Consider the following 17,178-nt stretch of genomic DNA (forward strand, 5'->3'; position numbering starts at 1 on the left):
TTATTTTATTTTGTTAAGAAAATGCATCTTATTGCAGCATCATTCCAAATCCATGGCTCATGGTCGTTAAGCTATCATTTGTCAGGCAGCGAATATGAGTGCACAGCTGCTTTCTAATTATATCAACTGATATATAGCCAATGAAGGAGGAGAAAGGAAACGCAATGGCAGATAAGAAAATGAACAGTAAAGAGGTTGGAAACCCTGTGAAGAAGAAGAAAAATGGATCTATACACTCCATTTTCATGCATGCGGATGGTGTAGATATGTGTTTGATGGCTGCAGGCTTCATTGGAGCTGTTGTTGATGGCACTGTTGCACCCTTGATTATATATTTGACTGGCCATATGTTTAACAATGTTGGTGGAGCTAATTCAGCTTCATCTGCTGATATGCTCGCCCACAACATTCGCCAGGTACATTATTACTTACATGCTTAGTCAAGTAATAAATTTTTTTTCTGTTTTTGTGCTTAAACATTTCCATAAACAGAATATAACAAGAATACTGTATATAACCTGATAACAACCTTTTGGTTTGTTTCCATGGGTGGCAGGTTGCTCTATTTTTGATTTTGACTGCCTGTGGGGGATGGGTTGGGTCTTTCCTAGGTGAGTTTGAAGTGAATAAAAGTTCTACGACTTATTGAACCGGGAGTATATCTCAGTTGATTTATGTAGTCATCCTTAAAAGGTGGCATTCAGCAGGTTTGGGATTCAATATCCCCAGGCTGCAGCCTCCTTTGTATCAAAAAAGAGTTCTACAGCCTAGTTTGCCAGCTAGGTGATTCTGAGTAAAGGGAACTAACCATATATTAATTCTCATTTTGCTCTCTAATTTTTAATTTTTCAGAAGGATATTGTTGGACAAGAACAGGTGAAAGACAAGCCACAAGAATGAGAACTAGATATTTGAAAGCTGTGCTAAGACAAGATGTAGGCTACTTTGATTTGAATGTAACTAGCACAGCTGAAGTAGTCACAAGCGTTTCCAATGACAGTCTGATAATTCAAGAAGTTATCAGTGAGAAGGTTGTCAATGCATCTAAAATATTGATCTGATCTCATCATTACTAGATGGTGATTTAAAATGATTTTTAAATCTTCAACTTTTAAAACAAAAGATTACTTTGCAGAAACAACTACTTTCCTTCAAGTTGTAAGTTGATTGACTTGTTTATTATATATCAGGTCCCAAACTTAATAGCAAGAGGTGCTACATTTATTGGAACATACATAGCAGCTTTTCTGATAGTATGGAAATTAGCTCTTGTGGTTTTTCCTTTTCTTCTGTTGCTGGTGGTTCCTACTTTAATTTATGGAAATATTTTACTGAGTCTTGCAAGGAAGATTAGGGTGGAGTACAATAAAGCCAGCACAGTAGCTGAGCAGGCAGTATCTTCTATAAGAACTGTTTATGCCTTTGTTGCTGAAAACAAAACCACAACCGAGTTCTCTGCAACTCTGCAAGGATCTGTGAAGTTAGGGTTGAGGCAAGGGTTGGCTAAAGGCTTGGCCATTGGCAGCAATGGCATTAGTTTTGCTATTTGGGCTTTCGTTACTTACTATGGTAGCAGAATGGTCATGTACCATGGAGTTCAGGGTGGAACTATTTTCATAGTGGGCACCTGCATTGCTATTGGTGGACAGTAAGAGTTTTGATGCTATTTTAGATAGAGACAATAAATCATTTTTCCATTTGATGCATAGTTTTTCGTTCAGATTTTTAATGTAACTTTTCCTTTATTTTTTATCTTATTGAACAGACGACTTGGTGCTAGTTTATCTTACCTGAAGCCCTTATCCGAAGCAAGTGCAGCTGCAGATCGTATAAATGAAGTGATAAAAAGAGTCCCAAAGATTGATTTAGACAATATGGAAGGGGAGATTTTGGATAAAGTTTTAGGGGAGGTTGAATTCAAGCAAGTTGAGTTTGCATACCCTTCAAGGCCTGAGAGCATAATATTCAAGAATTTTTGTATCAAAATTCCAGCAGGAAAGACTGTGGCCTTGGTGGGTAGCAGTGGATCAGGAAAATCCACAGTGATCTCATTGTTGCAAAGGTTTTATGACCCACTTGGAGGAGACATACTTTTTGATGGGGTTTCTATCAATAAATTGCAGCTCAAGTGGTTAAGGTCACAGATGGGGTTGGTGAGTCAGGAGCCTACACTTTTTGCAACAACCATTAAAGAGAACATACTTTTTGGGAAGGAGGATGCTGGAATGGAAGAGGTTATTGAAGCAGCTAAAGCTTCCAATGCCCATAATTTCATATCCCAGTTGCCTCAAGGATATGACACCCAGGTTTGTCTGCATATTGTATTTATTAGATTTTATAAGCATATCAACTATAATGCACACACTTTTCATTATTGGCATTTATATGACAATCTGCAGTCCTATGAAAGCTATCCTACACAGAAATCGGTAGAATGCTTCATATATCAATTAAAACAATTAAGTCAAACAAGCCTATGTATGGAATTAGATAGAATAGTAAAAGGGTTCCTTTGACTTCTGTTAACTTGTGAATTGAATAGCAACATTTTTCACAGTCCATTATCTGTCATTACCTTAGTATATTTTGATCAAGGCTATGCATCATATATGTTCTAAGATATATATAAACAGGTTGGCGAAAGAGGGGTTCAAATGTCTGGTGGACAGAAACAGAGAATTGCCATAGCAAGAGCCATAATCAAATCACCCAAAATCCTCCTTCTTGATGAGGCAACAAGTGCATTAGACTCTGAATCTGAACGTATTGTGCAAGAAGCTCTTGACAAGGCCTCCATTGGACGTACGACTATCATCATTGCCCACCGCCTCTCTACCATTAGACATGCAGATTTAATTGCCGTTGTCCAAGATGGCCACGTCTTGGAAACCGGGTCACATGATGAATTAATGGTAAATGAAAAGGGCTTTTATCCCATGCTAGTGCAACTTCAACAAACAGAACAAGCCCAGGAAAAAGGCAACAAAGATTTACATATGAATGCCTCAGCTTATATAACTAACATGGAAATCAATATTGCTAGCAGTCGTAGACTTTCTTTAGTCAGCAGGACAAGTTCAGCCAACTCCATGGCACCAAATCATGCTTCACTAGCTGGAGAAATGAATGTTGAGGAACAAAAATTGTCTGCACCATCTTTCAGGAGATTGTTGGCCTTGAATTTACCAGAGTGGAAACAAGCTACCCTGGGATACTTAAGTGCAATTTTATTTGGTGCAGTGCAACCACTTTCAGCTTTCACAATGGGGTCAATGATATCAATATTTTTTCTCACGGATCATGATGAAATTAAAGAAAAGACAAAGGTTTATGCTTTGAGTTTCCTTGGGTTTTGTTTGTTTTCACTGATAATTAATGTTATTCAGCATTATAATTTTGCTTACATGGGGGAGCACTTGACAAAGAGGATAAGAGAGATGATGCTTTCAAGGATACTGACTTATGAACTTGGGTGGTTTGACCAAGATGAGAATTCCAGTGGCTCTGTTTGTGCTAGACTAGCAAAAGATGCCAGTCTGGTATGTTCTTCTTTCCATTTTCTTACCTTTTTTATGTTAATCATGTTGAGTTAGCATGTTCCTATAATTGTTTCGTGTAGCAACCTTGTTTAAACATCTGGCTATAGATTGTGTGAATCTTAAAAACAAGACAGGAATAACTTGATTTGTTTAATGATGATTCATATGTGAATCAACTGCATGATCCCTTGCAATATCATATCTCTATCTGATCTCAAAGCATACTGCATAACTGAAAAAATTGTTAATAAAAATTCAAAGATGAAAGATATTGAATGAAATTTTCGATTACCAGTTATAAATCAGTAAGAGTTCTCTTTTCAACATGCTTGATTACAGACTTTGCCTAACTATATATCTTGGATGTTTGCAGGTGAGATCTTTAGTCGATGATGGAATATCTCTTCTTGTGCAAACCATCTCAGGTGTAACTATAGCTTGTGCCATGGGCCTATTCATTGCTTGGAGACTTGCCGTTGTCATGATAGCAGTCCAACCCCTCATCATCCTCAGCATGTACACTCAAAAGGCCTTACTCAAAAGCATGTCCAGGAAAGCCATCAAAGCACAACAAGAGACCAGCAAGCTTGCTGCTGAGGCAGTTTCCAACCACCGAACCATTACTTCCTTCTCGTCTCAAGACCGAATCCTGAAAATGCTGCAAAAGGCTCACGAAGGCCCAAGAAAAGAGAATGTTAGACAATCTTGGTTTGCAGGTCTTGGACTTGGATCAGCTCAATTGCTTACTGCATGCCTTATGGCCTTTGATTTTTGGTATGGTGGCAAACTCATATCTCAAGGATATATCAATGCAAAAGCCCTCATTGAAACATTCCTCGTTTTGGTTAGCACCGGCCTTGTCATTGCTGAAGCTGCAAGCATGACATCAGACTTGGCCAAGAGCGCTGAGGTTGTTGAATCTTTGTTTGCTATATTAGACCGCTACACAAGAATTGAACCTGATGACTCTAATGGTTACCTTCCTGAAGAAATTACAGGACATGTAGAAATTTGGGACATCGATTTTGCATATCCGGCTAGGCCTGATGTGATCGTCTTGAAAGACTTCTCAATCACCATTGAAGCTGGGAAATCAACAGCATTGGTGGGACAAAGTGGATGTGGTAAATCAACAATCATTAGTTTAATTGAGAGATTTTACGATCCTCTCAAAGGGGTAGTGAAGATTGATGGTCGAGATATAAGGTCATACAACCTAAGGTCATTGAGGAAACACATAGCACTTGTTAGCCAAGAACCAACACTATTTTCTGGCACAATAAGGGAAAACATTTTATATGGAGCATCTGATAAAACTGATGAATCTGAAATCATTGAAGCGGCTAAAGCAGCCAATGCACATGATTTCATTGCAGGCCTAGCAGATGGTTATGATACCTGGTGTGGAGACAGAGGTGTGCAGCTATCTGGGGGCCAGAAGCAACGGATCGCCATAGCCCGAGCCATATTGAAGAATCCAACAATGTTATTGTTAGATGAAGCAACCAGTGCACTTGACAGTAAATCAGAGAAAGTGGTGCAAGAGGCATTGGAGCGAGTGATGGTGGGGAGGACTAGTGTGGTTGTGGCACATAGGCTAACTACCATTCAAAACTGTGATCTTATTGCTGTGTTAGACAAAGGGAAGGTGGTGGAGAAAGGTAACCATTCATCTTTGTTGGCCAAGGGGCCAACCGGAGCTTACTACTCTTTGGTTAATCATTCTACTCAGTCATTCGAATAAGTTCTGTGTATTTTTAGATGAAAAATCGAGTCAACAACTTTTGATACCATGAAAATCATCACTGAAGAGACATCATATTTGTGTATCATCTATTATATCATTTAATCAAACAAATGCGTGGATTTGAAGTTGACAACATCTTGAACAATAACATGAATCTCTGATCATACAACTGACCCAGAGTACTCAAAAGCAAACATCCAAGACTGAAAGAGATTTTATCTGTCAAATAACATGGTGAAATCAGACTTTAATTTGAAGTAATAATATGCATGATACAGCAATAAAGAAGGAGAAATTATCAAATATATATGTGTTAGTTTTTTAATTCCAAAGTTTTTTTTTTTTTAAAAAAAAAACCTCCACTGTTATGTATAAAAAAATTTCTAAAAAAATAATAAGAATTTCTGACAAAGATGCTGGTTAATACAATACAATTTAAGCTTTTCCAAAGCAAGGGATGAGAAAGATAGCAACTGGATAAGCTTGTCTTGTTCATGTCCTCAAATTAAAAATAAAAAAAGGATAAAAGAGAGAGAATATAAGATTCTTGAACCAATTTTCCTTCCAAGAAATGATCCAATAATTTAAGAGAAAACCCATTGTTTGAAAAGTATAAAAGAATATAACAAGAAAAGGAAAAAAACCCTTAACACTTCAAATCATCTATATCAACATTTAATTAGTAGATAAAAGGTACCTTTACTGCTTCAACAGGGATGGTTTAGGGTTCCATTTATATAATGATTAAACAAACTATTATCTTATGAAGCACTATACCAACATATAGTATAAGTAAAATATGATATAATCACCATGTCATTATAATTTTTAAAAAATAAAATAAAAATACTATAAGATATAATTATAAAAAATTAATTTTATTTATTATAATCATCGATTAAGAATATATAACAGATATTAGTTTAAATTTTTAAAAGATAATTATTTTTATAAAAAAAAAATTGATGATAGATAAAAATAAAAGAACATAGTTATCATTACTCCCATAATAATTGATTTTTTTTTTCTTTAGCGTATCCAATCAAATTTAATATATATTTTAATATGTTAAAAATTTTAAAATGTCGATACCAATACGATATAAATACACAAATAATTTATATGTATCTATACTTCATATTGGTTGGTCATGTTAGAATTTTATTATTTCCAAAAAAAAATAATTTTTTGATTGTAATTACCATGATAGAAGGGAAAATATGGAAAATTTTTCTTCATCATTTCTAAATTATCGAACAACAACAAAGAAAACCCAACATTAATAACTACAAACGTTTTCGAAGTTGTTAATTGTTGACTAAATTGAGCCACCATATTTGTATTGGTGTCTCAGTTCTAATTCAAAATCTTAGAAATTGCACAGTTTACCTAACCAAATTAAAAAAAAAAAAAAAGTTTTTTTTTGATTAAATTGGTAATCTCTAAATCTAATCCTAATTAGACCAACAGATTAGACAATTTCATTGTCTTGTTGTCAATTATAGATGTGCTGTCAAAGAAAACAATAGGCTTTTATCAATTCTTTGTTGATAATTTTTAATTTTAATAATTTTAAATCTTCACAAATTCAAATACAAAAAAAAAAAATGATATTAAATCTAAAAAAAAAAAAAACCAAACAATTATGTTTTGTTATTTTATAAAAAATGGGTAATTGTCAATTACTTATTGTTGAAAATAACTTTTGATATGAAATTGGTTAAAGTATTTAATTTAATTGAAAATACTTAAGTGAAGTTTTTTAATTGAAATTCATGAAATTTTTTTTATTAATAATGATTTATTAAAATTTAAAATTAAAAAATAAAATAGATAGATTGAAAATTTTTATTGCATAAATTAAGTATGCAAAATTTTTTTAAAAAAATTGTAAATTTTGATATATTTTTTAAATATGTAATTTTAGTAGAAATTTTAAAAAGAATTTTTATCATCAAATAAGTACTCATCAAATTTAAATTGTAAATGATATTTTAATAATTTTTTTACATGTTATTGACCTTATCATTAAACTTTATCAATTCATGATTTTGATTTTTGATTTTTAAGTTTTATTAAATCATTTTTAATACAAAACTACGTAAATTTTATTTAAAAAACTTTATATAAGTGTTTTCTAATATAATTAGTTTTATACAATCACACTTAAAAAAATTTAAAAAGCTTTATATATAAATAGTTAATATGTAAAATTTGAATTAATAAAATTCAAATAAAATATTGTAAATAGTTACAAATCTAATAACTAAAATTCAAATATCATATTATATAATAAGCAGTTGTAATGAATTTATATAAATTAAAAAATAATATTTTAAAATTTATAATTTTATTATTATAAATTTATAAAAATGTACTAATTCAAGTAACACATATTAAATAAAATATAAAATTGAAAAAAAAATTTATTTTTAAATATATATTTTCACAAAAAAAAAAAACTTGGAGATTATATCGGGTCAACCTTTCTCAAAATCTTAATTCATGAAAGTCAATTCCATTGTCATTAACCAAACCATCTCTAAATCAACTTAAAACAAACATTAAAAAAAATTATTTAAGTTTAGTTTGTAATTTAATTTAATTAATTTATATAATCACTCTTAAAAATAATATTATATAAATTTAAATTTTATTACATGAATTTATATATTTTTAAATTACAGTTAAAAAATTTTAGGATTAAATTTGAAAAAAAAAAGCCGACAAAAAAACCAAAACATAAAACTCAAAAGGTGTTTCCAAATTTAAAACACTAGTTACAAACTCGTTAAAAAGCCCAAACATAAGACATCTCTCATGCCTTCACCAGTTTTTGAAAAACATTTTTAATTTTTTTATTCAAATTTGGACTCTGACGTACCATATATTCTCTCTTTTACCTCTTTTATCGCTCTTCTATATCTTTGAATTTTTTTTTCTCTTTTATATAACCAACCTAAAAACCAAACTAAACACAAAGGATCCGAAAAAAATAACTGGTTTGGTTTTTCTGTCTTTCCCTCCTCTAAGATCTGTTACAGAGGAAAGTAAGTTTCTTTAAGCCAATTCTTAAAATGGGTTTCTTTTTATTTCTTCAAAGATTGCTCCTGATGGATTTTACTTTTTATAGTTTATAGGGATGAAGCGAATACGGGATGATATATATTCTGGTTCTCAATTTAAGCGTCCATTTGGTTCCGTGAAGGCTGAATCGTAAGATTTTTTTTTTCTTTGCTTTGTTTTTTTTTTTTTTGTTTTTTTAAATCTGTTTAAAGTTGCTTGCTTTGTTTTGAGGGTTTGTTTGCTATGGTTTGTCTTATATGTTGGTTTTTGTGATTCTGGGATCATTGCTCTAAGTAGGATTTATCACTTGGTTTTGTAATATGTCGTAAATTTACTTCTAATTTTATGAAAACTTTAGGTTTTTTTAAGAGTTATCATCTGTTGAAAGTAAATTAGGTTTAGCACAGAATTTTAAAGTTTTTGATTGGTGTTAGTCAAATGGTTGTGGTTCTGAATTTTCTTTTTTTTTTATTGTTTTCTACCTATGAAGTTATGGGCAAAACCAAATGTCGGGTGGAGGTGGAGGTGGAGGTGGAGGTGGAGGTGGAGGTGGAGGTGGAGGTGGAGGAGGAGGAGGAGGAGGAGGAGGGGGAGGGGGAGGCGGAGCAACAGGGGGGGGAGCTATGTCACAGAAACTGACTACAAATGATGCCTTAACGTATCTAAAGGAAGTCAAGGAGATGTTTCAGGATCAAAAGGAAAAGTATGACATGTTCCTTGAAGTCATGAAGGATTTTAAGGCTCAAAGGTATCCCCTTTTGAAATGGCAACTTTTTGTCAATAAACAATGGATTCGAGCTTTAAACTACTAAATGTTCAATAAGTCTTTTCTCTTCTGCAGGACTGACACAGTTGGTGTCATTGCCCGAGTGAAGGAATTATTCAAAGGGCATAACAACTTGATTTATGGATTTAATACCTTCCTGCCAAAGGGATATGAAATAACCCTTGATGAGGATGAAGCTCCTCCAAAAAAGACTGTTGAATTTGAAGAAGCAATCAGTTTTGTAAACAAAATAAAGGTGAAATCATTGTGGTGTAATCTTTCGCCTTACCAATGTCCATGTTTAGCCATCTAATTATCCATTTTACTACGCAGAAACGTTTCCAAAATGATGAGCGTGTTTATAAATCATTCCTGGATATCTTGAATATGTACCGGAAGGAGCACAAGGACATAAATGAGGTCTACAGTGAGGTAATTTCTTATTTGGATTGTTACCTGTGTTCATTGGCTCTTTGGTACTTGCTGAATCTTAATCTCTTGGAAACTTTTTTTTTTTTTTTTCAGAAACCATTACTTTTTTTTGTTTCATTGCTATCAGGTTGCTTCTCTTTTTGAGGACCATCCAGATCTGCTTGAGGAGTTCACTAGATTTTTACCAGATTCATCAGCAGCACCTTTGACACAACAAGTTCCATATGATCGAAACTCAACTCAGTGCTATAATGAGCGAAGCTCTGCTACACCCACCTTGCGGCATATACAAATGGACAAGGTAACTGTTCTTTTTTTTAATATTTATTTTCTTGTTTCTTTCTATTTTTTATGATTATTTTTGTTGTTTCTTGCTTTTTTTAATTTTTTTTATATGAAATAATGATTATCTTTTTTTTCAGCAACGTCGGAGGGATAGGATTATTACCTCCCATGCTGATCGGGATCTCAGTGTTGATCGTCCTGACCTAGACGACGACAAAGCTATGGTGAAAACGCAAAAGGAGCAGAGAAAACGCATGGAAAAGGAAAATAGGGATCGGAGAACTCGTGATCAGGATGATCTTGAGCATGACAACAATAGGGATTTTAACTTGCAGCGTTTTCCTGACAAAAAGAGATCTGGAAGGAAGATTGAAGGATTTGCTTCTTATGATGATAGGGATACTTTAAAAAGTGAGTCAGTCAACCTTTTTGACAACTTTTTTTTTGTTTATAATATGCAAGGTATCACTTTTACTTTTTTTTTTTTTTAACTTATTATAGTTATATAGTTTTCTTTATAGTGGTTAGACAATTCTGTTGTTCTTTTGCTATAAATTGCTAATAAAGTAGTCTTAATAAATTCTTCTAAATGCTTTTCTCCATCAACCATTAGTGTCATTTACTGGTGCGAATCAGCTTGTAGTTTTATTTATGCATAGATGCAGATGTGAGATATGCTTACATCATCCTTGGTTGCAATTTTCGATGATGGCTTTGACCATAAGGAAGCTGTTTAGGTATACGATATATGTAACCTGTGATTTTGAAGTGATCGGTGTCTGGGAGAAGCAATATTAGGTTAGCTTATCTATCATGAGTTTGCATATTGATGCTCTTAGCAAACTCACCTCTTAATATTTTGTTTTATGTGCTCTGCTGCGGTGTAATCATAATGTAGGTAAATGGCATCTATTTTTTAACCTGAGGGAAAAATTTTTGGTAGTCCTTTGAATTTGTTTTCCAAGATGGTTGTTAATGAGCCTTTTCAGCCTGTCTTTTGAAGTTTTCAAATATTTTGCCTTGCTTGTGTAACGAGATTGAGGTTAATGTACATATTCTTGTCCTTTGCATATCAACCTTTTAAGTTTTAGGTTTTTCTATTCAAATCTCAGGCATGTGCAACCAAGGATTCATATTCTGTGAGAAAGTTAAAGAGAGGCTATGCAACTCAGATGACTACCAGGCATTCTTAAAGTGCCTTCATATTTATAGCAATGGAATAATCAAAAGAAATGATTTGCAAAATTTGGTAAGTTTTACAACATCTCTAGCAGTTATCTTTGACTTTCCAAATCATTCGATCTACTTATCTTTGTAGAATTATCAAGAAGCACATGTCTCACCTTCTACCTTTGCTGGTAGTTTAATCATATGTTACCTTGCGTTCTGCCTTTTTCAGGTGACTGATTTACTTGGCAAGTATTCAGATCTTATGAATGAGTTCAATCAGTTCTTGGAGCGCTGTGAGAATGCTGGTAACTGCTGAAGTTTCTTTTTTCAGTTGTTTCATTTTTAATTTTTATCCTTATGGTTCTTTCTAATCTAAATTTCTCCTGCAGATGGGCTCCTTGCTGGTGTTATTAGTAAGAGTATGTAACTGATAGCCTCATTTTCTTTGTCATTTTGGTATACATTTTCTTATTTTTCTTGGCTGTTTTCTAATTTTCCATAACCTTGTGTGTACATAGTTTATTCTTGTATGATGCAAAGTATTTTCTTATACATGTATCTGTAAACTGCATTGATTTTTATCTCTTGTTTGCAGAATCACTTAGTGGTGATGGACATGCATCCAGGCCATTCAAGTTAGAGGAAAAAGATAGAGAGCAGAAACGTGAAATGGAGGGAGCTAAGGAAAAGGAGAGATTCAGGGAGAAGTATATGGCAAAATCCATACAGGAGCTTGACCTTTCTAACTGCCAGCGTTGTACTCCAAGCTATCGGCTTCTGCCTGATGATGTATAAACTTTTGATTATTTTTTTCACTTGCAAATTATGCATGATTTGGTACTGATTTTGACATTGTATGGTGTTTGTCTGTCAGTATCCAATACCTTCAGCAAGTCAGAGATCAGAGCTTGGTGCTCAAGTGCTGAATGATCATTGGGTATCTGTGACTTCAGGAAGTGAGGATTATTCTTTTAAGCACATGCGCAGAAATCAGTATGAAGAGAGTTTGTTCAGATGTGAGGATGATAGGTAAAATTTACTGGTCTTCCTCTATATGTCCCGGTACCTTGTGTGTAATCAATATAGTGATTATTTTTCTCTCTCTTTTGTAATTTGATCATTCTGTTACTCCCATTACAAGTTTATGTGCCACATGTGATGGTGAGAATGAGTTTTGCGAAGAAAAATCAATGTGCACCGATTAGTTATTTTTTGTATACCTTTGGAAATTCTATATATTATCCCCTTCTAGACATAACAGACTTTTTGTTTCATTTTCTTAGATTTGAGCTGGACATGTTGTTAGAATCTGTGAGCTCAACTGCCAAGCGTGTTGAGGACTTGCTGAACAGCATTAATGAAAATAAAATCAGTATGGATTATCCAGTTCGTGTAGACGACCAGTTTACTGGTTTGTATTTATTAGTAGATTATTAAATTATGTGTGACTCTCTGCTATGTGAACATTTTTCATCTTTTCAACTTTTGCTTCTTTTGTACCATTTACTGCAGTTTTAAATTTAAGGTGCATTGAGCGTTTATATGGTGACCATGGTCTTGATGTAATGGAAATATTACGTAAAAATCCTGCTCTTGCATTGCCTGTCATTTTAACTCGCCTGAAGCAGAAGCAAGAAGAGTGGACAAAGTGCCGTTTAGATTTTAACAAGGTTTGGGCTGAAATTTATACGAAAAACCATTACAAATCACTTGATCACCGCAGCTTCTATTTCAAGCAGCAGGATTCGAAGAACTTGAGTGGAAAATGTAAGTGGAATTTCCATATCAAAGAGGCAAAATGCTGCATTTTCCAAAGTTGCAAAATCTGTTTTAAAGATTGATGGATATTCATAACAATTTGTTCTAATATTTTGTCTTTGAGTAGATTTAGAACCCATTGGCAAAACCATTTAACTACATCTTTAATACTGATCTTTTGAATGTTTTACTATCCGGCTGAAGGATTGAGGGACTATTTTCATTTGTACTGAGTCCAGAAGTTTGTTAGATTCTGAAAGTATGGTTGCATGGTATTCTGTGGTCTCTTGAGGATAGGCTGTTCATTTCTATGCTCTTCTATATTCTCATTACTTGGTTTGTCTAGTCTCATTGATTCTTATTTCTAATTGCAGCTTTAGTGGCTGAAATCAAGGAGTTGAAAGAAAAGAACCAGAAAGAGGATGATGTTCTTGTTGCTAGCATTGCTGGTCACAGACAACCCCTAGCTCCACACCTTGAATATGAATATTTGGATGTTGACATTCATGAAGACCTATATAAACTTATAGAATATTCATGTGAAGAGATGTGCTTGACCAAAGAACAGTTAAATAAAGTCATGAGGCTTTGGACCACTTTCTTGGAGCCAATGTTGGGTGTTCCTCCTCGACCTAATGCCAGAGAGGGTACTGATGATAATGGTAAAGCTCAGAATCCTGCTGTAAACTGCACTGCATCAAACATTGCTGAAAGTGATGGAAGTCCTGGAGCTGACGCTGCTGTTAATTCGCAACAAAAGGCTGCCAGTGATGGGGACGAGAACGGTTCACCAGAACTAACTAATTCTTGCAGAAATGGGTTGACAAATGGGGAAGCTTTAGCCAAAGAAGAACACTCAGGTCGTGTCTCTAGAGATGATTCAATGCTAGAGAAAGAGATCAAATTTATATCTGATAAAAGGCCTGGAATTAACATGCTTGCAATTGGAATTGGAGCCCTTGCATTTGAAGCAGAAAATAATCACGACAGCAACAATGTTGAAGAGGCATCAGGTTTGTTAGAAAACGCTACATGACAATCATGTCAATGATTTTCTTGTTCATTGATCTTGTTCTGTTATGACGTTAGATATTCTTATTATTCCTTCCTTTCCAAAATCATGTTGCAATACTGAGATTAGTTTGAATTTCAAGGGGGTGGTGCAGCTGCATCTAGACCTAGCGTTGCTGCTGGTGAGGACCATGAACCTGAAGCTAATGCTGATTTTGTCCATTCATCAGAGGTATGAATTTATGCATACCAACTACTGTATTCTACTTAGCATGGCTGAAGCTGATAGCACTAATTGGTTTTGGTAAAATGTAGCTATACTTTACATCTTTTGGTCTTGCTTCCTTGGTTATTCTGTTCACCTCCTCCTTGTTGAGGTGGAAAAGCAAAGAGGTCCTCTCTTTGGTTTTTTGTTGTAATATGCTTATACAAATTTACTTGGTACTTCAGGGTGGTGATGTAACAAAACATGCTTTATTAGCAAATGGAGTGCCTACAGATAGCTCAAATGCTAGTAGATATCATGAAGAATCTGCTGGTCCCACCAAAATTGAAAAAGAAGAAGGTGAATTATCACCTAATGGTGATTTTGAGGAGGATAGTTTTGTTGCGTATGGTGATACTGGTCTAAAGGCTATGCCAAAGGCAAAGCACGGAGTTGAAAACAGACACTACTGTTCTGGAAATGGGAAAGAGTTGCATTATGAAGATGCTGGAGGAGAAAATGATGCAGATGCTGATGATGAGGATAGTGAAAATGCCTCAGAGGCTGGTGATGATGCATCAGGCAGCGAGTCTGCAGGTGATGAATGCTTTCGTGAAGAGCATGAAGAGGAGGAAGAGGTAGACCGTGATGAAGTTGATGGTAAAGCTGAGAGTGAAGGTGAGGCCGAAGGGATGGCTGATACACACGTGGGAGGAGATGGCACTTCCTTGTCATTTTCAGAACGTTTTCTTTTTACAGTGAAGCCCCTTGCAAAGCACGTACCTGCAGTTTTACCTGAGGAAGATAGAAACAGTTCTTGGGTTTTTTATGCAAATGATGATTTCTACGTTCTTTTCAGACTTCATCAAGTATGTAGGACTTCTAAATCTTTTTAGTAATTTCTTCTAATTTTTCCGTCTATATTCTAATAAGTATTCTTTGATCTTTGATTTTCATTTAGATTCTATATGAAAGAATAGTGTCAGCGAAAACAAATTCAACGGGTTCTGAAATAAGGTGGAAAAATTCAAAAGATGCTAGTCCTTCAGATTTATATGCCAGGTAATTTACATATAAATTTTATTGCTGAACAATATGTAGGGTCTGATGCATTCTAATTTGGAAAACTTCATCTCTGGTACTACACAGATTTATGAGTGCACTATACAGTCTGCTTGATGGATCTGCCGATAATGCGAAGTTTGAGGATGAATGTCGAGCTATAATAGGAAACCAGTCATATGTGTTATTCACATTGGACAAGTTAATATATAAATTGGTTAAGCAGGTTTGCTTTCTTTGATCGGCTTTCATTACTTCTTACACATTTTTCCTGCAACTGTTCTGAATTATAGTTTTCATTGCAGCTTCAAGCTGTTGCAGCAGATGAGATGGATAATAAGCTTCTCCAATTGTTTGAGTATGAAAAATCCCGGAAACATGGGAAGACAATGGATTCAGTGTATTATGAGAATGCACGTGTCCTCCTTCAAGAGGAGAATATATATCGATTGAAATGTGTAAGTTTGCATGTCTCTCTACTATGACCTCTTTCCAGAAAAAGAGTAAAGGAACATAATAAGGCACATGAATGCCCTACCATCCTTCTGTCTCTCTGTATGTATGTTTACATAATTTTTTTGTCTGGGCTTTTTTTGCAGTCATCTTCTCCATCCAGGTTGTCTATGCAGCTGATGGACAATGTCATTGAAAAGCCTGAGGCATTTGCTGTTTCCATGGAACCCAATTTTTCAGCTTTTTTGCACAATGATTTTCTTTCAGTCTTTCCTGGCAAAAAGGAGCCACATGGCATTACACTAAAGAGGTAATAACTGATAACATTAGAATTACTTAGGTTCACTAGTTCTGCAATTAACTTTTATCTGGTGTTAAAATAAAATGTAGCGTGTAAATGCTAGGTTCTGCCAACCTCGTGTTATTATTATTATAGATGATTGTAGCAAAGGAAAGATTTGGAAATGCCATGAAACAACTAATTCTTGATTTGCTTTTCTTTACTGATATTTGCAGAAACAAGAAGAGTTATGCAACTCTAGATGAATTTGCTGCTACTTGTATGGCCATGGAAGGTGTTGAACTGGTTAATGGTTTAGAGAACAAGATAGCTTGCAACTCATACAAGGTATCTCGCTGTTTTTAATATCTGGTTTAATCTTTACCGTTCTTTCCTACATGGCATATTATGGACTATGGAAGCACAGCATGTGTAGCACTAAGAAATTGCTTTTGCACGTAATGTTTGCTTACCTTGGGTCTTTTCTCTACTTATGATCTGTGTATTATATGTCGGCAGATTTCTTATGTGTTGGACACCGAAGATTTCTTCTTTCGTAGGAGAAGAAATTCACGACAACCCAAATCTTCATATAATAATCAGGCAAGAGCACAACGGTTTCATAGATTTTTATCCGCGTCACAATAATTTAGCATTCTTTCTCTCAGACTGGCACAAAAGGTAAAATCTTCATAACCATTTAAATTACTTTTTGTTTGAGAGTTTTCGGAGACGGCAATAACCCTCACTTTTTTTCTTGCAGAAGCCCTTGGTCGTGCAACCAAACCTCTAAAGGCTTTGGAAACCGGAGACATGTTTCTTGTATGTTCATAGTTGAATGTAGTTGGCCATACTAGCACTGAAGAAAGGAAGAATGATTAAGAAATGTAGCATATTTGTAAGAAGCGGGATCTGAGCCATTATTGTGTAAATAGGATTGCATGATATTTTGTTAAAAAAGAAAGTTTTTTTTTGTTGTTTCTCCTGTTTATTAGTTTTTCTTATTTACAGGGGCCACATGTTTTATTTTCCCCCCACTTTTCCCGGCTTCTGCTTCCAATCTGCTCATCTTAGCTCATGGTGGAGCTTCCTGACTGTAACGACTTTGAAGTAGGATTTTAATTAACTGAAAAGTTCCCTCTCACCCACACTCTCTCTCGATTATATATCAGCTGTTTGACAAATGACAATTTATTACCTCCTCTATCCCATGTCCCATGATATTAGTTTTCAATTGGTTTTCATGGATTTTTTTAAAAATGTTTTTCATAAATTTGAAATTTCATAATTTATAATGATAAAAAGTAAAAAAAAAATCATAAAAAATAATTTTAGAATATTAACAAAAGACATTAATGTATCTAAAAAGATATAACTTGGAGACATTTACAAAAAGAAAAATGA

At 34.3% G+C, this 17,178-nt stretch overlaps 2 protein-coding genes across 5 annotated transcripts; both read left to right on the top strand.

Annotated features, from left to right (window-relative positions):
* The first annotated feature begins 127 nt into the window (after nt 1-127).
* Nucleotides 128-5,983, top strand: LOC111292268 (ABC transporter B family member 15-like). The gene is made up of 7 exons (XM_022884556.2): nt 128-416; nt 557-611; nt 853-1,031; nt 1,191-1,648; nt 1,766-2,306; nt 2,634-3,539; nt 3,913-5,983. The coding sequence occupies exons 1-7, from the start codon at nt 141-143 to the stop codon at nt 5,281-5,283; spliced, it is 3,786 nt and encodes a 1,261-aa protein (XP_022740291.2). The 5' UTR covers nt 128-140; the 3' UTR covers nt 5,284-5,983.
* A 2,119-nt stretch (nt 5,984-8,102) lies between these two features.
* On the top strand, nt 8,103-16,918 carry LOC111292521 (paired amphipathic helix protein Sin3-like 2). 4 transcript variants are annotated; one of them, XM_022884949.2, is made up of 24 exons: nt 8,103-8,336; nt 8,420-8,502; nt 8,843-9,100; nt 9,194-9,374; nt 9,452-9,550; nt 9,678-9,851; nt 9,973-10,246; nt 10,927-11,084; nt 11,235-11,310; nt 11,395-11,424; nt 11,601-11,794; nt 11,880-12,034; nt 12,289-12,416; nt 12,518-12,772; nt 13,138-13,776; nt 13,918-14,006; nt 14,225-14,848; nt 14,941-15,041; nt 15,129-15,267; nt 15,347-15,499; nt 15,641-15,804; nt 16,011-16,122; nt 16,294-16,455; nt 16,538-16,918. In XM_022884949.2, the coding sequence occupies exons 2-23, from the start codon at nt 8,429-8,431 to the stop codon at nt 16,420-16,422; spliced, it is 4,206 nt and encodes a 1,401-aa protein (XP_022740684.2). In that variant the 5' UTR covers nt 8,103-8,336; nt 8,420-8,428; the 3' UTR covers nt 16,423-16,455; nt 16,538-16,918. The 4 variants fall into 4 exon arrangements, with proteins under 4 accessions (XP_022740684.2, XP_089623151.1, XP_022740681.2 ...); XM_089767025.1 differs by having other exon boundaries at nt 8,427-8,502; XM_022884946.2 differs by having other exon boundaries at nt 8,104-8,336; nt 10,948-11,084.
* The last annotated feature ends 260 nt before the right edge of the window (nt 16,919-17,178 follow it).

Source organism: Durio zibethinus, chromosome 10, assembly GCF_047325235.1.
Source record: "Durio zibethinus cultivar Kanyao isolate XHJ-2024 chromosome 10, ASM4732523v1, whole genome shotgun sequence".
Classification (NCBI taxonomy): Eukaryota; Viridiplantae; Streptophyta; class Magnoliopsida; order Malvales; family Malvaceae; genus Durio; species Durio zibethinus.

What these genes read in the sequence shown, in the direction of transcription:
- LOC111292268 (XM_022884556.2), top strand. Translation starts at nt 141, where the DNA reads ATGAAGGAGGAGAAAGGAAACGCAATGGCAGATAAGAAAATGAACAGT. An exon ending in ATGGGTTGGGTCTTTCCTAG is followed by an intron (nt 612 to 852) that starts GTGAGTTTGAAG and finishes TTAATTTTTCAG; the next exon opens with AAGGATATTGTTGGACAAGA. An exon ending in AAGAAGTTATCAGTGAGAAG is followed by an intron (nt 1,032 to 1,190) that starts GTTGTCAATGCA and finishes ATTATATATCAG; the next exon opens with GTCCCAAACTTAATAGCAAG.
- LOC111292521 (XM_022884949.2), top strand. Translation starts at nt 8,429, where the DNA reads ATGAAGCGAATACGGGATGATATATATTCTGGTTCTCAATTTAAGCGT. An exon ending in AAGGATTTTAAGGCTCAAAG is followed by an intron (nt 9,101 to 9,193) that starts GTATCCCCTTTT and finishes TCTCTTCTGCAG; the next exon opens with GACTGACACAGTTGGTGTCA. An exon ending in TATATAAATTGGTTAAGCAG is followed by an intron (nt 15,268 to 15,346) that starts GTTTGCTTTCTT and finishes TTTTCATTGCAG; the next exon opens with CTTCAAGCTGTTGCAGCAGA.